Raw genomic sequence first — 17,082 nt, forward strand, 5'->3', positions numbered from 1 at the left:
AACCTACAGGCATCCTCCCCTGAGCACACACCTCTCGGCTTTTACCACATCCTGCCCTCTAATGACAATTCTGTGCTTCACGTACCCACTGATCTGACTGGGAGCCCCAGGAGAGCAAAAACTGGGAGGGCTTACTCTTGGCTCCCAGCGTCTTCCCTGCAGCGGGACTTCAGAAATGCTGGGTGAATGGAGGGAGAATATCTACGCAGGGGGAGAAGAGATGTGGGTGACAGTTGTGCTTGCCGATAGAGGTGTACTTGTGGGGAAGCTGTGTGTGTGGGGGGGGGGGCGGTGAGGTCTTTATGGGAAGATAATGTGGTTGTGATGGGATCTGTGGAGGGGCTGTGTGGCCGAGATAATGTGTATCTAGAGACGGTGTAAGTCGCTTGGTGGGAAAGAGCTCTGCGCACAGGCTCTTTGGGGGTATATCTGGGGAGAAGGAATGCGCATGGGTCAGGGTAAAGGTGAGGAGAGGCTGTGTTGGGAGAGGTCAGGTCCAGACCTTTAGCTGCCCGGTCCAGCCCTAAGTGAGCCTCCGGCAACTTGAGGCCGGATATGTCAGTCTCACCCACAGCCCTCACCGCTCCCCCCTCCTCGCGGTTGCGGACTCAGAAGCCAAATTTGGTAACAGACTGAGTGTTACTCCCCCAGCCCTCTTCCACTCTGACTCTGTCTTCAGCTTTCTCTCTCCCCTTTGTCCCTCTCTGTAACTCCCTCCCTATCTTTCTGCATGTCTGTTTGTGGGTATCTGCTCCGACTCTGTTCTCCATGTGCCCCAAATTCCTTATCCCGAGTATACTTACATTCCATTCCTTGCTGGGATTTGACCTCCTGTCCTCCATTCCCCCCCTCCCCGCCACTCCAATTGCCCAACTCCTCTGGAATGTATCTCAGGAATGTCTTGAGGGAGGAGGAGTTCCCTGGGAGGGGGATATGAGGAGGAGGGGGTGTTGTTGTTGCTCTTCCTCCGTAAAACATGGAAAGGGTAAGAAAGTTCTGGGGCCAGAGCAGGAGCGAGGTATACTCCCAGGAGCCTTGTTCTGTGCCCTCCTCACCCTCAATTCACCCCTCCATGCCCTTTCCGCCCCACCCTCTCGTAACTATGTGGATGTCCACGCAGGACCGGCCTGAGAGTAGGGGTAGGCATGACTCAACTCCCTTATCGGGGTCTCACCAGAGGTTTCCGTACTTGAGGAAGAAGGGGGTGCCTGTATGTCCGGAGGAAATGGGGGGGGGGGGGCTGTGTTGCAATTTCAGCTTTGGGTGTAGGGTCCTTTCAGTCTTGCCCTCTGCTCCTCTGACTCCTCCACCAGCTTCGCTCCTCCAGAGACCCCACATCCAGGTCTGTCCACCTACTGAGAGACGTGTCCGAGCAATGGGGAGGTGGGCAGAGAGCGGGAACTGGGGAGACTGGGAGGGTGCTCTCTTGTTTGGGAGTAAAGAGAGAGCAAGCCGTGGCTTCCTCTCTTTTGAGACTCTGGGCGTTGAGGATGTCAAAATGGTCCATTAGACCCTAACCCAGGCCCTGCCTTGTCTCCTGTTTCTACCTAAACTTTTCAGTCCCCTGTATCCCATCCTTTTCTACCTTCTTCACCCCCAAAAATATACCCCTTCCCAACTTCCCTGGTACTCAGCTGTCTTCTGTATCCCAACACCTAATTCTGCTTCCAACTTTGCCCCTAATCCTGCTCTCTCTCCCACTGGGGCTAGCAGTTTACCAGGAGGGGGCCCGGTAGCCTGCATGTGCTGGCTCAATTAAGAAGCCAATCCCCTTACGGAGCTGGGTCACATCATCAGCTGCCGGGCAGACTTGTCTTTCTGTGCACTGGGCGCCACCTGCCGCCTTGAGTGGCTCCTCCAGCCCACTAAGAATTGGTGCCAGGAGGGCGGTGGCAGGCAGGTTGGGACTAGAATCCTGAGAAGCACTGAAAATACCACCGGGGAGGGAGCGGAGACAGAGGGAGAGTCTGAGGAGGACTTGCTGAAGAGGTGAGTGTAGGAGGGGTTTGAGGATGTGTTGACTTAGAAGGAGCGGAGACTGGATTAGACAAACTGGGCTCTTCCTCTGACCTGCCTTGAAGCTGCCCCTCTTTCCCCCCTTCTTCCACAGGGTCTGGTTCTTTCTGCCAAACTGAAGAGTTGATTAGATAATTTCTGAGGTCCCTTTGGAATAGAGGGTCATTATTCTAGCTTGATTGCCAGGGAAGCCAAATATGGGCAAAGCTCCTTGAACATCTCGTTAGAGGAAAGCTGGGGCCGGAGTGCGTTAGGTGGCCTGAACGGCCAGCATTTGGTCTTCCTGCCAGACGAGCCAGAGCCAGTGCCTGCAGGCTTCAAAAGCCCTTGGGGATTATCTAACACAACATCTTCATGTTGTAGAGAAGGAAGCTGAGGCTGTGAGAGAGAAGGTCACCTGATGAGTCAGGGCAGAGCTCTGAAAATCCCAGACAGGGAAAAGCCAGCAGGCAGGATTCCATGTGAGACAGACAGAAAAAGACCGAACCAGGGAAACGATGAAGACAAGGCAGAGCCGGGCTGGGAAAGGAGCAGAAAGAGATGAGGAGCAAGAGAGAGACACTTAGAAGAAAGAAAGGAGGCACAGAGAGAGACACTTAGAAGGAAGAACGGAGACACGGATTCTAGTGGTGAGGACAGGGCGCTGTCCCAGGTGACTTGGGATTCCAGACCTGCTCTTGCACCTTGCACACCAGCTTCTCCCTCTGATGCCTTAGGTGGTTAGAACTGGTCCTTTCACTCTTTGAAATTATTAAATAAAACAAAAACAGCCTCATTACTCTCTGTTTTGGCGAGTCCCTTCCAAAAACACCCCTCCCTGGGACTCCATGGGGGAGACCTCCTCTCCCTGTGGGGGAGTCCTAACACCCTGATGCCGTGGGCCAGGTGTAGCCAGGCTGGAGAAGAGAAGCCGCCACCATGGTTGCGCTTTCGCTGAAGATCAGCATTGGGAATGTGGTGAAGACGATGCAGTTCGAGCCGTCCACCATGGTGTACGATGCTTGTCGCATGATCCGGGAACGCATTCCAGAGGCACCAGCTGGCCCCCGTGAGTCTGATTACCCACGTGGCCCCGGGGCAGGATTGCTCCATCCCTTCTGTGTTCCCAGGCTCTTGTCCTTGAGGGATGACCCTGCTGCCCTCTCAGGCTACTCACCCCTCAGGTCCATGCTCCATGGTTCCCGCCCTCCCCTGTTAGCCCGGAGCCGCTCAGGAAATAATGAGGACAGTAATGCAGCCATTCAGACACTTTGGAGTCCTTATAAGTCTGAGGTGATCCATCCTCTCTTTTAGCCAGCGACTTTGGGCTGTTTCTGTCCGACGATGACCCCAAAAAGGGTATATGGCTGGAGGCCGGGAAAGCTTTGGATTACTACATGCTCCGCAATGGGGTGAGTATCACCTCATCAAGGAAAACCAACATCCTCTTCCCTCAACTTCCTGGTTCCACCTCCTATTTGCAGCACTCACATCTGTTGTCTCTCTTCCCTCCCATGCTTTCTATTACAAGCAGTCATAACACCCTGCTTTTGAGTGAGCCATTCGAGTCCTTCTTATAATCTTTCCTCCCGCTGGCCGTGTTAAAAGGAAGTAATGCCTCTAGCTTAAAGCGGGCCCCTATCTCCTATTCCTGCCCCCACAGGACACCATGGAGTACAGGAAGAAGCAGAGGCCCCTGAAGATCCGCATGCTGGATGGGACCGTGAAGACTATCATGGTGGATGACTCCAAGACCGTCACTGATATGCTCATGACTATCTGTGCCCGCATCGGTAAGGGGGCTGAGGGCTCAGGAGGGAGGCTCCTGCTCTGGCCGAAGACGCTGCTACCTACCCCTCCCTCCTTCTCTCCCTCCTCCAGGCATCACCAACCATGACGAATATTCTCTGGTTCGGGAGCTCATGGAAGAGAAAAAGGAGGAGGTGACGGGCACCTTACGAAAGGACAAGACGCTGCTCCGAGATGAAAAGAAGATGGAGAAACTAAAGCAGAAATTGCACACGGACGATGAGCGTAAGCAGAAGTAGAAGGCAGTGGGCCCTAGAAATGGTCAGGGCGGCAGGGGTCCGCCATTTGTTTTTACTGATTGAACACCTGCCTTTGCAAGCGCAGTTTTAGACCCCGGGGATGCATCAGTAATCAGACAAAGCCCTGTACTCACAGGACTTAGCCTGTGAGTGAGAGGAGGTAGGAAATGAAGGAATGAACATACAGAAAGCCAGAGATAGCACGGGGGCCATGGGGCTCGGCGCTGAGCAGACTCTGTGTCCCAGTGAACTGGCTGGACCATGGCCGCACCCTGAGGGAGCAGGGCGTGGAGGAGAACGAAACGCTGCTGCTGCGGAGGAAGTTCTTCTACTCGGACCAGAACGTGGACTCCCGGGACCCCGTGCAGCTGAACCTGCTCTATGTGCAGGTGCGGAGAGGACCCGCCTGGGGCACTGGAGGGAGGGAGGCGGGCCCGTGAGGGGCACACAGCATTCACCTCCTCTCCCTCTGCTCGCCAGGCACGAGACGATATCCTGAATGGCTCCCACCCTGTCTCCTTTGACAAGGCCTGTGAGTTTGCTGGTTTCCAATGCCAGATCCAGTTTGGGCCCCACAATGAGCAGAAGCACAAGGCGGGCTTCCTTGAGTGAGTGACTCACATTCCACATCCCGTCAGCGCCCAGGACTCTCTGCCTCTGTGGCCCCCACCGTCTGTCTCCATCCCAGGCCTTCTCACCCCGCTTTCTCTCCTGAGGTGCCAGGGTGTGACCACACGGGGACCCTTTTAGCTTCTATCAGCCATTTGTCTCCGTACTGGCCCCATGTGGAACATGAATATAGTTCAGATCACTTCCCCTGCTATGTATGTCTGAAGCAGGCATATAGCTTTCTTGAGATTTCTCTGGAGAATTTCACTGCAGTAGGCAGAGGGAAGCATAGGGAACATTTTTGCTCAGAGGGAACTTTAGCTTTAAAAAGTCTCCAGTCTTCATCCTCTGGGATTGCCCAGCATGTAGAGTTTGGAGTCTCTTCCTCAGCTTCCTACAGGCATGGTCATCCTAGCGAGCGCCTTCTGCTCCTGGCTCCCTGAAATCCTGCTCTTGACCCTCTTTCCCTCAGGGACTGAGCCTCCAACTCAGGTTCCCTTAGCCCCTTTCCCTGTAGGGAGAGACACAGGCTGCATTCAGGAGCTAATGCTAAGTCACCTCGATTTCAGGAACAATCCGGACTCTGTTCCCTCAGAGTCTTCCTTCTCCTTAAAGCTAACACTGTCCTAGACATTTCCTCACGCCCCTAGGCCCACAGTCATGGCCCCTATGTCCCTGATGCCATCCGCCCACTACGTGCTGACCCTCCCTTTTCTGGTGTAGCCTGAAGGACTTCCTGCCCAAGGAGTATGTGAAGCAGAAGGGAGAACGTAAGATCTTTCAGGTGAATGGGGACGGTGAAATGTTTGGGATGCTGTGGGAGCTTTGCCGCTTAATCCTGCTGATTGAATGGATCCCTTCCCCCTCCCATCTGCTCCCACCTCGCTTCTGCCCGCCACGCTGTGCTCCCGCCTCTCCTGTGCCAAGAAAGCAGAAGACTTGGGCTTGAAGTCTCGGCTCCATCACTGTGATTTGCCGTGGAATTCAATTCAATATTCCTGTTTTCTTTTGTTTACCTCTAACACGGGATAACAGTACCTACCCTGCGGAGGGTCGATAGGAGAATCGTATGAGAGAGATTCTCATTCAGATAGCCGAAATCACTGTGTGTATGTCTTTGTACAAATGTCAGGCGTTGTGCCCCTCTGAATATTCAGCCCAAAGGCCATCTAGCTGACCTACTTCCTAACTATCCATTCACGCTTCCAGAATGTCTGCAAGTTCCTTACCTGCATCCCTTCAACTTTGCTCCTGCAGATCCTTTATCAGCCCCAACGCTTCCCCCTCTCATTTCTCATGCTCTGCACTCCCTCACCTTTCCTTTGTCCCCCTAACATTCTCCCTTACAGTTAACGTCCCAGCCTAACTCCTTGTCTGTGATATCTTCCCCACAGTTTGCTAAATCTTTTCTCATTTCATGCTCTAAGGCACACAAGAATTGTGGACAGATGAGTGAGATTGAGGCCAAGGTACGCTACGTAAAGCTAGCCCGTTCTCTCAAGACCTATGGTGTCTCCTTCTTCCTGGTTAAGGTGGGTCATGGACCTTCTCACTGCCCTCCTTGCTTCCACTCTTAAGTCTGATCCTGCCCTCCGTCTCGTTTCCCAGATTCTCTACCCTGTGGAAGCTTGCCTGTTGTCAGTTCTCCACCACCACATCCCTCCCTACCCTTTGTTTTCCCTCCCTTTCCCTTTTCCCTGAAGTAGCCTTGTCCTGGGCCCATCCATACACACCCTAGTTTAGCGCTCCTGCCCACCTCAGCACCCCCTTGTGGTCTTGATCTGAACTGACCACTCACTTGTCATTCAACCTCTGACCTATAACACCAACAACAATCTCCGCCTCACAGGAAAAGATGAAAGGGAAGAACAAGCTGGTGCCCAGGCTTCTGGGCATCACCAAGGAGTGTGTGATGCGAGTGGATGAGAAGACCAAAGAGGTGATCCAGGAATGGAATCTCACCAACATCAAACGCTGGGCTGCCTCTCCCAAGAGCTTCACCCTGGTGAGCCTGGGGGGCTCCGAGGGAAGGGCTTTCGAACTTCCAGAGAACGGGCAGCTGCAGAGGTCTTCCCCCCTCCCTTGGGGCAGGTGTACTGAATGTGACTCAGACAGAAAGGAGAACGTGGGAACTATTGCAAAATATGGAGGTTAAAGTGAAGGAGAGACTCCTAGGGAGTGAGGTGACATTTAAATGAAATTCATTCTTTAAGATAAACAGAACAAAATGGTAAACATTAAACTGGGATCACAGGAAATGGGGAGAGGGGAGAAAAAGATGATAGAAAACATCCCTTTCCTCTTTCTGCAGCAACTATGCACTGTAATATTCCCCTCTGGCTTTATGTTTTGCCATTATGAATTGAAACTGATACCAACTTGACGAAATGCCCTAATGAGAGAAATTAGTAAATGCTAGTTCTCAGTTCTCAAAGCTGGTGCTAACCTTCAAGTGTGGTCATTTAATGGTAAATGTTAGTGTCCTTCTAATTTTATTACCCTGAGAGAAAAGAGATTTCCTAAATGGCATGTGTGGCATAAAGACCACTCCTCAGAAGTAAAATATTTCCTTCCAATGAGGAATATAGAGAAATAGGAGATGGATGAAAATGGAGAAATAGAATGAGGTAAGCTTGTCCTAGAGGGCAGTTAGCGTGGAAAGAAACCCCATCAGCTCGACATTGGGGCCCCCATCTTGCCCTTTTCCATCCTGGATAGATTACCAGGCTTTCCCCCTAAACTCCCCCACCCCCTTGTCATCCTAGGATTTCGGGGACTACCAAGATGGCTACTACTCAGTACAGACAACTGAGGGGGAGCAGATCGCACAGCTCATCGCCGGCTACATCGATATCATCCTTAAGAAGGTGAGCACTGCCCACCAGCCTCCTCTTTATCTTCTTTACCTTCTCCCCACGCTGCTCTGTTAGAAAGGGGACCCAGCTTCTGCGTAATGGCTGATTGGGGGGGAAAGAGTTAGCCTTTTCCTCACCTCCTCTTCTCTAACTCTTGTTCCCTTTTTCCTTTCCACAGAAAAAAAGCAAAGACCACTTTGGGATGGAGGGAGACGAGGAGTCTACTATGCTAGAGGACTCCGTGTCCCCCAAAAAGTACGAAGGGGGCCGGGCTGATCCCATCCCTCAGGGGCGGGGAAGGCAAGCCTCGACCCCACATGGTGTTGCGGGGTGCGGAATACTGAGAGCGGGCCCGTAACAAGTCGAAGGTTGCAAGGAGACCTCACACGCCCGCCACCCAGACCGCAGGCCCTGTGAAGGCGGCAGAGCTGGTGGGAAGGGCCTGAGAGGAAGAAGGCCTGAGGGCTCCTCCGTGCGTCCCCTCTCTAGGTCGACGGTCCTTCAGCAGCAGTATAACCGGGTGGGGAAGGTGGAGCACGGCTCCGTGGCCCTGCCTGCCATCATGCGCTCTGGCGCCTCTGGTCCCGAGAACTTCCAGATAGGCAGCATGCCGCCTGCCCAGCAGCAGATCACCAGTGGCCAGATGCACCGAGGACACATGCCTCCCTTGGTGAGAGCGCCCCCACTGCCGCCACAGCGCCAGCCCCGCCCCCACCCGCAGCTGGGCCCAGCCCCAAGTGAGGCAGTCCCTTCCGCTGTCCCTATTCATATCCCCCTCCCTGGCCCCTCAAGTCTTCACATACCTTCTCTTGGCTCTAAGTGTCCCCTCGTGCTCCTCTCCCTGTAGACCTCGGCCCAGCAGGCGCTCACGGGAACCATCAACTCCAGCATGCAGGCTGTGCAGGCCGCCCAGGCCACGCTGGATGACTTCGACACTCTGCCCCCTCTGGGTCAGGATGCTGTGAGTATGGGATGGAGGAGAGGTCAGTGGTGCTGAAGCTGGGACTCCAGGGAACAGGGCTGGGGTCCATCAAAACAGAGCAGATCCTGAGGTGTGTTTCTCTCTCCCTCAGGCCTCTAAGGCCTGGCGGAAGAACAAGATGGATGAGTCAAAGCACGAGATCCACTCCCAGGTAGATGCCATCACAGCCGGCACCGCCTCCGTGGTGAACCTGACAGCAGGTAGGCTGCACGCCGAGCTCACCGGGCGGTGGGCTCGGAGGAGGGCGAGCGTGTGCAAGCACGAGTACGGCAGGCTCGGGTGCGACTGCGCCCTGACTCACGGAAGGGACAGTGCGTGACGTGCCTCTCAGGACACGTGTGCGGCTGCGTGCCTGTGACTGTGCTCCTTCCCGGCCATCGTCTCGTCTGCCCTGCCGCTCACACGTGCTCCCCTTCCTCCTCTCAGGGGACCCTGCTGAGACAGACTATACTGCGGTGGGCTGCGCGGTCACCACCATCTCCTCCAACCTTACGGAGATGTCGCGCGGCGTGAAGCTGCTGGCTGCCCTGCTGGAGGATGAAGGCAGCAGCGGCCGCCCCCTGCTGCAGGCGGCCAAGGGCCTCGCAGGCGCGGTGTCAGAGCTGCTGCGCAGCGCCCAGCCCGCCAGCGCCGAGGTCAGGGGCCACAGGGTGGAGCTGGGGAGGACAGAGGGTTCGAGCCCAGGGAAGAGGGGACAGTTCTAGTCCCAGGATGGACGTGGGGGAGCCCTGTAGGACCCATGGGCAGGTGGGCAGGGATTGGGCAGCTTCTGACTGGTGTTCACTCTCCACAGCCCCGTCAGAACCTGCTGCAAGCAGCTGGGAGCGTGGGCCAGGCCAGTGGGGAGCTGTTGCAGCAAATTGGGGAGAGCGATACTGACCCCCACTTCCAGGTTGGTGACTGACCCAAACCCTGGAACCCCAGCTCCTGGGAGGTGACCTCTGATCCCGAGGCCAGTTCCTAGTCCCGCTGCTCTGAACTGACCCCTCAGGGCCAACCTGAACCTGTTGGCAGGAGTGATACCTGGAACCTCCAATCCTTTTTTTCAGGGGATGAGAGTTCAGAACCTCTGAGTCCAAACTTAACCTTCTAACTGGCTCACCCTTGGTCCTAATTGATGATATATGTTAGCCACCTGTCCTCTTTTCCCTATCTTTCCCGTACATAACCCCAGCCCTAACTCGAGGACATCTCAAACCTCTCCAGTCCTTTAGGCCTCACCACCCTGAGGACACTATTCCTCTAGCCCCTTCCCCACCCTATGCCAGTTACCTCAGTTGACTTGTCATCCTGGATTTCCCATGCAGATATGTGCACCCAGAGGGTCTGGGGTTCGATCTCCCCACGATCCCCCCACGGTAACGGCCTCTGGCCTGGGCCTTCCCAGCTTTGTCCTCTGAGCCGCATACACTCGCTTCTGCACCTCTCCCCAGCCTCCTGGGGAGCAGGACATGATGGGAGATGGGAAATGGGAACGGGAGGGTAGCGCAGGGACTTATTCCCAAGACTCCAGGGTGACTGCTCCCAACCAAGATTGAGAAGAAATGAAGAAAAGAAGCTGGGGATGAGAGGGACCCTCAAAAGTACCCCCTCTGTCCATCCCACCGTAACAGTGCTGCCCTTCCCTCCCATCGCTGACCGAGTGTATCCGCCTCGCACATTCTCCCTGTGGTGTAGGCTCTTTCTCTCGGTGTGGGTTCTGTCCTACTGGGTGCTCAGGGCAGGGGCTTAGGGTAGGTTCTGGTTGCTTCTGCATACTGTCCTGTGATTGGAGTCAGTGGGAATAATGAACCAGCTTACGCCTCTGAGAAGGGTCCAGGGATCCAAGCCTGATCTCAGGCCACGCTGACTGCTTTTCTCTCCCAGGAGGTGCTGATGCAGCTAGCCAAGGCCGTGGCAAATGCCGCAGCTGCCCTGGTCCTCAAGGCCAAGACCGTGGCCCAGCGGACAGAGGACTCGGGTCTTCAGACCCAGGTTATTGCTGCGGCAACTCAGTGTGCCCTGTCCACCTCCCAGCTGGTGGCCTGTACCAAGGTGAGTCCCAGAGGTCGCTGTAGCCCATGCCGAAGGCCGGTGCTGCCACCCACACACGAGCCTCTTATGTTATCTCTTTGGTCCCCGTGGTCTCATTGCCCGACCCAGTGACAAGCACTCCACCTCATGACTCCATTCCCTTGCCTTCATTTCTGACACTCAGTTTGCCCACAGGTGGTGGCACCTACCATCAGCTCACCTGTCTGCCAAGAGCAGCTGGTGGAGGCCGGACGACTGGTAGCCAAAGCCGTGGAGGGCTGTGTGTCCGCCTCCCAGGCAGCCACAGAGGATGGGCAGCTACTGAGGGGGGTTGGAGCGGCAGCCACGGCCGTCACCCAGGCCCTGAATGAGCTGCTGCAGCACGTGAGGGCCCACGCCACGGGGGCCGGGCCTGCTGGCCGATACGACCAGGCCACTGACACCATCCTTACTGTCACCGAGAACATCTTCAGCTCCATGGGCGATGCCGGTAAGGACGCGACTCCTGGGAAGACGGAGAAGCCCAATGAGGTTCGCAGAGCCCATTGGGCATTCCCTTGCAGACCCGCCACCTCCCCCTGAGGACTCGGCACAGGAGACTGGGTTCCTGTGCTGCAGCAATAGAACCCCTGCTCTGCCTTGCGTGGCGGCGCAGAGAAGAATATACCAAAGTGTATAGAAAAGCCAATGGGAAGTGGCTTTAGGCACTTTACCCCACCCCACCACTCCCTAAAGCCTTTACAAAATGTGTCTCATCCTCTTTGCTGAAAATACCCATTGAAGACTGTTTTCCCTCCCATCAAAGCCCACTGGGAAATTTGTTTCTCTCCAAGATCCTAAATCCAGAAAATCATAACGCCAAGGAAATCTCTCAAGAATTTCCCCCCAGTCTCCTTATGGTCACAGAAAGCTTCATCTCTGCCTTGTCTGCACCATTGTCCTGCACCCCTGTCACCCCCTCAGTGTCTCAGGTCCTCACCTGATTATGCCCTGTCCCCTCAGGTGAGATGGTACGACAGGCCCGCATCCTGGCCCAAGCTACCTCCGACCTGGTCAACGCCATCAAGGCTGATGCCGAAGGGGAGAGTGACCTGGAGAACTCCCGCAAGCTGTTAAGCGCTGCCAAGATCCTGGCTGATGCCACGGCCAAGATGGTGGAGGCTGCCAAGGTACAGAGGCCTCTGTGCAGACTCCCAGGCTGGGCCCGGAAGGGAAGTAGACCAGTCCAGACGGTCACCCTCATCTGATGGGGAGACCCAGGTGAAGCAGAAGCTACGAGAGAACAAACACAGGAGCTCTTAGGAAGTAAATATGTCCCAAGCTGGTGATCCAAGCTTCCAGTCAGTATATGATTCCCAGAGTCCTTGCTGCCTGATTGGCAGCTGTGCCCTTTTTCTTCCTTTGAGTCCAAGGTCTGCTCTTTCTACTTTTCCCTACTTTGCTGCCACCATCTGCCTGGAATAGGGCTGTGTGTCCGCCTCTGCTTCCCGGTCTCTCCTGTGAATGCGCATAGGCCTCAGTCCCAGGGCCCCCGCTGCTAGCACTGCAGAGACAAAGCAGTAGGACACGGGAACACAGGGCGCAGAGGACCATCAGGAAGAAGCCAGACGACTCCCCCGTCCCCTGGGCTCTGGGTGTTCCAGTTTGCAGGAGTAATCAGGCCCCCTGCTCTGGTATTCCTGAGGTCCCTGCTCCAAACTGCTGTCTTGTCCCAGAGAGTCCTGCTCACCCCATTTGCCAGTGGGGTTTTGTAGAGAGTGTGGGGAGGAATGTGATCCGTTCCCCAAAGAGGAAACGAAACAGTTTCACCTAAAGAAGGGATTTCAGCTTCTCCAGGGGAATGCAGGGCCCACCTCAGAGTTCCCATCCCCTTGCCTGAGGGCTCCTCTCAGTGGTGACCGCTTTCAGTGGGGACATTAGATACGACTCCAGGAGAAGAAGTCTGAGTCTGGAGAGGTCAGAGCAGAGCTTATAGAGGGTGCCGACTGTCTGTCTCCACCTCTCAGGGAGCAGCTGCCAACCCTGACAGTGAGGAGCAGCAGCAGCGGCTACGGGAGGCAGCCGAGGGCCTACGCATGGCGACTAACGCGGCTGCGCAGAATGCCATCAAGAAAAAGCTGGTGCAGCGCCTGGAGGTGAGGCTGGGAAGTAAACCAGGAGCAAGAGTACGCATGCAGCGGGAGGACTGAAACGGGAGGCACATGTGAAGAGTGTCAATGTGGCATGGGCAGGGTAGGCCAGGGGCCGGGCATGGGAATGCCCGGGGCTTGTCCTGACTACTCCATCCTCACAGCACGCAGCCAAACAGGCCGCCGCCTCAGCTACGCAGACCATCGCTGCGGCCCAGCATGCAGCCTCCACCCCCAAGGTGTCTGCTGGCCCCCAGCCTCTGCTGGTGCAGAGCTGCAAGGTGAGACTCCAGGAAGCACTGGGTGGGAGGAGGTGTGGGAGAAGAGGGACTTTCCCCCAGCCTGGGGACAGGGGGTGACTGTCATGACATTTTTCACCTACAGGCTGTGGCGGAGCAGATTCCACTGCTGGTGCAAGGCGTCCGAGGGAGCCAAGCCCAGCCTGATAGTCCCAGTGCCCAGCTCGCTCTCATTGCTGCCAGCCAGAGCTTCCTTCAGGCAAGGCACCCTCTCCCCACCTCTCAGACCAGACCAGACCCTTCCCACCCCCACAATTTAACCTCTGCCCAGAGCCTCTGTCCCAGCACTCAGCCCAAATGCTCACCGCGTCCTGACTATCACCAGTCCTTGTACCAAGCCCAGAGGAAAGACAGTGCCCTTAATCTGCCGACCTATTCCCCTGCAGCCAGGCGGGAAGATGGTGGCAGCTGCGAAGGCCTCAGTGCCCACCATTCAGGACCAGGCTTCAGCCATGCAGCTGAGTCAGTGCGCCAAAAACCTTGGCACCGCCCTGGCTGAGCTCCGCACCGCTGCCCAGAAGGTATGGGAGCTGGCTGTCTTTGGAAGGTGGGGGTGGAGTCCAGGGATAAAGGGGGAACCTGCAGAATAACCTTAAAACAGGAATAATCCTGTAACCTGAATCATCAGTGGGACCTAGTGGGACCTCCTACATCCCAAACCCCCATGTCACTGTAGGCTCAGGAAGCGTGCGGGCCTTTGGAGATGGATTCTGCGCTGAGTTTGGTACAGAATCTAGAGAGGGACCTACAGGAGGTGAAGGCAGCCGCTCGGGACGGCAAGCTTAAACCCTTACCCGGGGAGACGGTAAGCATTCTTAAGATCTTACTCTTCCTCAAACCCCGAAGTCTTCCTTCCCACCTATGCCCCAGAGCTTCCCAGAATTTCATTTAACTGCTGGCTTCTCAAGTTCCCTCTTCCCAGTTCCCCTTGTATCTGACGCCCCACCTCTGAGACTCCCCTTTTATCCCTAGATGGAGAAATGTGCCCAGGACCTGGGCAACAGCACCAAAGCAGTGAGCTCTGCCATCGCCCAGCTGCTGGGGGAGGTTGCCCAGGGCAATGAGAATTACGCAGGTCTGTGGGCAGGGCCAGAATGGGCATGTGGTGAGGGGTACGGGGGAGCAGGAGCTGGATGACAGACGGGGCCTGGCCGAGGAGACGACTGGGACCAGGGCCTGGTGATGAAGGGGTTTCCCCCCCTTCCTTCCTCTCCTGTCTTCCCAGGTATTGCAGCTCGGGATGTGGCAGGTGGACTGCGGTCCCTGGCCCAGGCCGCTAGGGGCGTCGCTGCCCTGACAACAGATCCTGCAGTGCAGGCCATTGTGCTTGACACGGCCAGTGATGTGCTGGACAAGGCCAGCAGCCTCATTGAGGAGGCAAAAAAGGCAACCGGCCACCCAGGAGACCCTGAGAACCAGCAGCGGCTTGCCCAGGTCAGGTACTGGGAAGGGTCCACTTCCTCCTTTGTCCCCAGGTCCCATGAGGCCACTCCAGGGGGCAAAGCCTCACTGCACTGACAGAGGGACAGCTCTCCGGTCTGCTCTGGAGATCCGGACCCCACCCTTTCTCTCCATCCTGGCACAAGTGCCTCCGTTAGGCTGAGGCAGGGGCCAGCTAAACACCACGTTGGGGGAATTGGATCGCTGTTACTTGATACCCTAACTTCAACCTACTCAGCTACAACACCCCCTTCCCCTTTCGCTTTCAGAGGCAGTAGAGCAGTTACATTTTGTGTCTCACGGGTGGAGGCGGGGATCTCCCATTTTGACACCTCATCTCCTTCCTACCTCAGGTGGCTAAAGCAGTGACCCAGGCACTGAACCGCTGTGTCAGCTGCCTCCCTGGCCAGCGAGACGTGGATAACGCCCTGAGAGCAGTGGGAGATGCCAGCAAGCGTCTCCTCAGTGACTCGGTAGGACTGGGGGCTTCTCCTTCCATCTCCAGACCTATGCATGAGCCTGGCTTCCCAGACTTACTCCCTTTCATTGCTCCCAGACTCTGGGCCCACCTCCCAGCATTCCTTTACCAAGCTCTCCCTCATATCCTCACATCTGCTGCCTCTCTGACCCTGCAGCTTCCTCCCAGCACCGGGACATTTCAAGAAGCTCAGAGCCGGTTGAATGAAGCAGCTGCCGGGCTGAACCAGGCAGCCACAGAGCTGGTGCAGGCCTCTCGGGGGACCCCTCAGGACCTGGCTCGGGCCTCAGGTCGATTTGGACAGGACTTCAGCACCTTCCTGGAAGCTGGCGTGGAGATGGCAGGGCAGGCTCCGGTATGAAGGGGGTTAGATAAGACACCTGTGTGACCCTGGAGTCCTTCCCTGCTCCCAGCTCCTGCCCCTCCCCAGTCTCTAGCAGTACTTGAGTGTGCACAGAAGATACCTTTTAGAGTCAGGTAAGAAAGGACTGGACAATCTGTTGACTTCCTCACCTTCCACAGAGCCAGGAGGACCGGACCCAGGTTGTGTCCAATTTGAAGGGCATCTCCATGTCTTCGAGCAAACTTCTTCTGGCTGCCAAGGCCCTGTCCACAGACCCGGCTGCCCCCAACCTCAAGAGTCAGCTGGCTGCAGCTGCCCGGTACATAGGAGAGACTGGGGAAAGGGAATTTCACAAGATGTCCCTGGCTTAGAAGCGGTTCCATACAAAAGAGAAATAGCTAGACTCCCGATGTATATGGGACCCAGGAGTGATGACCTGTGCACCCACTCACTGAACTCTCTGCTCCTCGCAGGGCGGTGACTGACAGCATCAACCAGCTCATCACCATGTGCACCCAGCAGGCACCAGGCCAGAAGGAGTGTGACAACGCCCTGCGAGAACTGGAGGTGGGCGTGTGGCAGAGTTGAGGGTGAGGGAGGGGCTCCGGGTTTGGGGTGAGAGGGGTGTCTTACGTGGCTCTCCACCTGCACAGACGGTCCGGGAACTCCTGGAGAACCCAGTCCAGCCCATCAATGACATGTCCTACTTTGGCTGCCTGGACAGTGTCATGGAGAACTCAAAGGCAAGTGCATCCGGGAACCCAGGAGGGCAGGGCAGGAATTGGAACGAACCAGGGGCTGCTCTGCCCCACTGATGACAGAACCTGACTCCCCCGATACCCTCTGTTCCTCAGGTCCTGGGTGAGGCCATGACCGGCATCTCCCAAAATGCCAAGAATGGGAACCTGCCAGAGTTCGGAGAGGCCATTGCCACAGCTTCCAAGGCCCTCTGCGGGTTCACCGAGGCAGCTGCACAGGTTATTCCCCGTGGCTCCTGGAATGCCCCTGCTCTCCCTACCCCACCTCCTCACAGCCTGACACACCTTCTGTGTACCAACCGACTCTATGGACACGGGGTCTTTATCCCTCTTGGGGTACAGAGATCTGTCAGTAATCATAGAACACCAACCGTTCTGTCCAGTGTCACCCCGAACCCTGGTGCTTTGGGTTATGATTACACTGTCCAACACTGGGCCTTGTCCAGCCCTCTTTCTTGGTATATACTAATTAGCATATGTCCATCATTTTTTCACGTAATTATTACTTCATTAACGTACCAATGACTAAATTTCCAGTTATCTGAGTTACCATTTAACTTTGCCTTTTTCTACATTATAAAATATTAAACAACCTGTGGTAGCTGAGATATTTTGCTTTAGTATATAAATTCTTAATACTAGCTGGAGAGTTCATCTTGACTTAAAAGCCTGCCATCTAGCTCCCTCAAACTCCCCCTGTTCTCCTCAATCTGGCTCCTGTTCCCTTCTGTGTTGGGTGGCCTGCTTTAAATGGCTTGGCTTATTCTGGAAGAGCATGAAGAGGAAAAAGCAAAGCTATCGTGTGTTGAAGTACAAACCAAGCCTTATGATAGTTTTCCAAGCATACAAAAATTTGGCAATCATTACACCCTTTCCTCTCTCCAAGTCTCTGAAACTTGGAGGAGCTGTAAATGTTCATTAGCCTAATGACCGCCATAGTTTTAGAACAAAGAGGCTTTGCAAGCAGGGGGTGGGGTGGGGAGCTTTCTATAGCGTCACTATAGTTTACACATACCTTTAATTTATTAGTAACTAGTGCTCGCTTCAGCAGCACATATACTAATTTGTTAATAACCTATTGATGGTTTAACTTGTTAATAACCACTTCATTAATATTGTTTAATAACTTAAGT

General features: G+C 55.3%; 1 protein-coding gene across 2 annotated transcripts in view; it reads left to right on the top strand.

Moving 5' to 3' along the window:
- TLN1 (talin 1) overlaps nucleotides 1–17,082 on the top strand; it is a 30,486-nt gene that overhangs the window by 2,711 nt on the left and 10,693 nt on the right. Inside the window, exons 1-34 of one of the 2 annotated variants that reach the window (XM_045580011.1) lie at nucleotides 1,252–1,342; nucleotides 2,902–3,064; nucleotides 3,310–3,407; nucleotides 3,659–3,788; nucleotides 3,877–4,029; nucleotides 4,290–4,432; nucleotides 4,524–4,651; nucleotides 5,376–5,436; nucleotides 6,080–6,184; nucleotides 6,502–6,657; nucleotides 7,418–7,519; nucleotides 7,686–7,762; nucleotides 7,997–8,177; nucleotides 8,355–8,468; nucleotides 8,581–8,689; nucleotides 8,916–9,124; nucleotides 9,283–9,381; nucleotides 9,797–9,847; nucleotides 10,356–10,523; nucleotides 10,698–10,992; nucleotides 11,505–11,671; nucleotides 12,509–12,637; nucleotides 12,796–12,912; nucleotides 13,016–13,129; nucleotides 13,317–13,451; nucleotides 13,607–13,735; nucleotides 13,903–14,005; nucleotides 14,156–14,364; nucleotides 14,724–14,843; nucleotides 15,006–15,203; nucleotides 15,371–15,510; nucleotides 15,665–15,758; nucleotides 15,845–15,934; nucleotides 16,046–16,168. In XM_045580011.1, the coding sequence (XP_045435967.1) occupies nucleotides 2,935–3,064; nucleotides 3,310–3,407; nucleotides 3,659–3,788; nucleotides 3,877–4,029; nucleotides 4,290–4,432; nucleotides 4,524–4,651; nucleotides 5,376–5,436; nucleotides 6,080–6,184; nucleotides 6,502–6,657; nucleotides 7,418–7,519; nucleotides 7,686–7,762; nucleotides 7,997–8,177; nucleotides 8,355–8,468; nucleotides 8,581–8,689; nucleotides 8,916–9,124; nucleotides 9,283–9,381; nucleotides 9,797–9,847; nucleotides 10,356–10,523; nucleotides 10,698–10,992; nucleotides 11,505–11,671; nucleotides 12,509–12,637; nucleotides 12,796–12,912; nucleotides 13,016–13,129; nucleotides 13,317–13,451; nucleotides 13,607–13,735; nucleotides 13,903–14,005; nucleotides 14,156–14,364; nucleotides 14,724–14,843; nucleotides 15,006–15,203; nucleotides 15,371–15,510; nucleotides 15,665–15,758; nucleotides 15,845–15,934; nucleotides 16,046–16,168 (4,377 nt within the window). In that variant the 5' untranslated portion in view covers nucleotides 1,252–1,342; nucleotides 2,902–2,934. Of the gene's footprint in view, nucleotides 1–1,251; nucleotides 1,343–2,901; nucleotides 3,065–3,309; nucleotides 3,408–3,658; nucleotides 3,789–3,876; nucleotides 4,030–4,289; nucleotides 4,433–4,523; nucleotides 4,652–5,375; nucleotides 5,437–6,079; nucleotides 6,185–6,501; nucleotides 6,658–7,417; nucleotides 7,520–7,685; nucleotides 7,763–7,996; nucleotides 8,178–8,354; nucleotides 8,469–8,580; nucleotides 8,690–8,915; nucleotides 9,125–9,282; nucleotides 9,382–9,796; nucleotides 9,848–10,355; nucleotides 10,524–10,697; nucleotides 10,993–11,504; nucleotides 11,672–12,508; nucleotides 12,638–12,795; nucleotides 12,913–13,015; nucleotides 13,130–13,316; nucleotides 13,452–13,606; nucleotides 13,736–13,902; nucleotides 14,006–14,155; nucleotides 14,365–14,723; nucleotides 14,844–15,005; nucleotides 15,204–15,370; nucleotides 15,511–15,664; nucleotides 15,759–15,844; nucleotides 15,935–16,045; nucleotides 16,169–17,082 lie in introns of those variants that run through there. The other variant, XM_036433354.2, reaches the window with a different exon arrangement.

This window comes from Pipistrellus kuhlii, unplaced genomic scaffold (genome assembly GCF_014108245.1).
Source record: "Pipistrellus kuhlii isolate mPipKuh1 unplaced genomic scaffold, mPipKuh1.p scaffold_m20_p_12, whole genome shotgun sequence".
In the NCBI taxonomy this organism is placed as follows: domain Eukaryota; kingdom Metazoa; phylum Chordata; class Mammalia; order Chiroptera; family Vespertilionidae; genus Pipistrellus; species Pipistrellus kuhlii.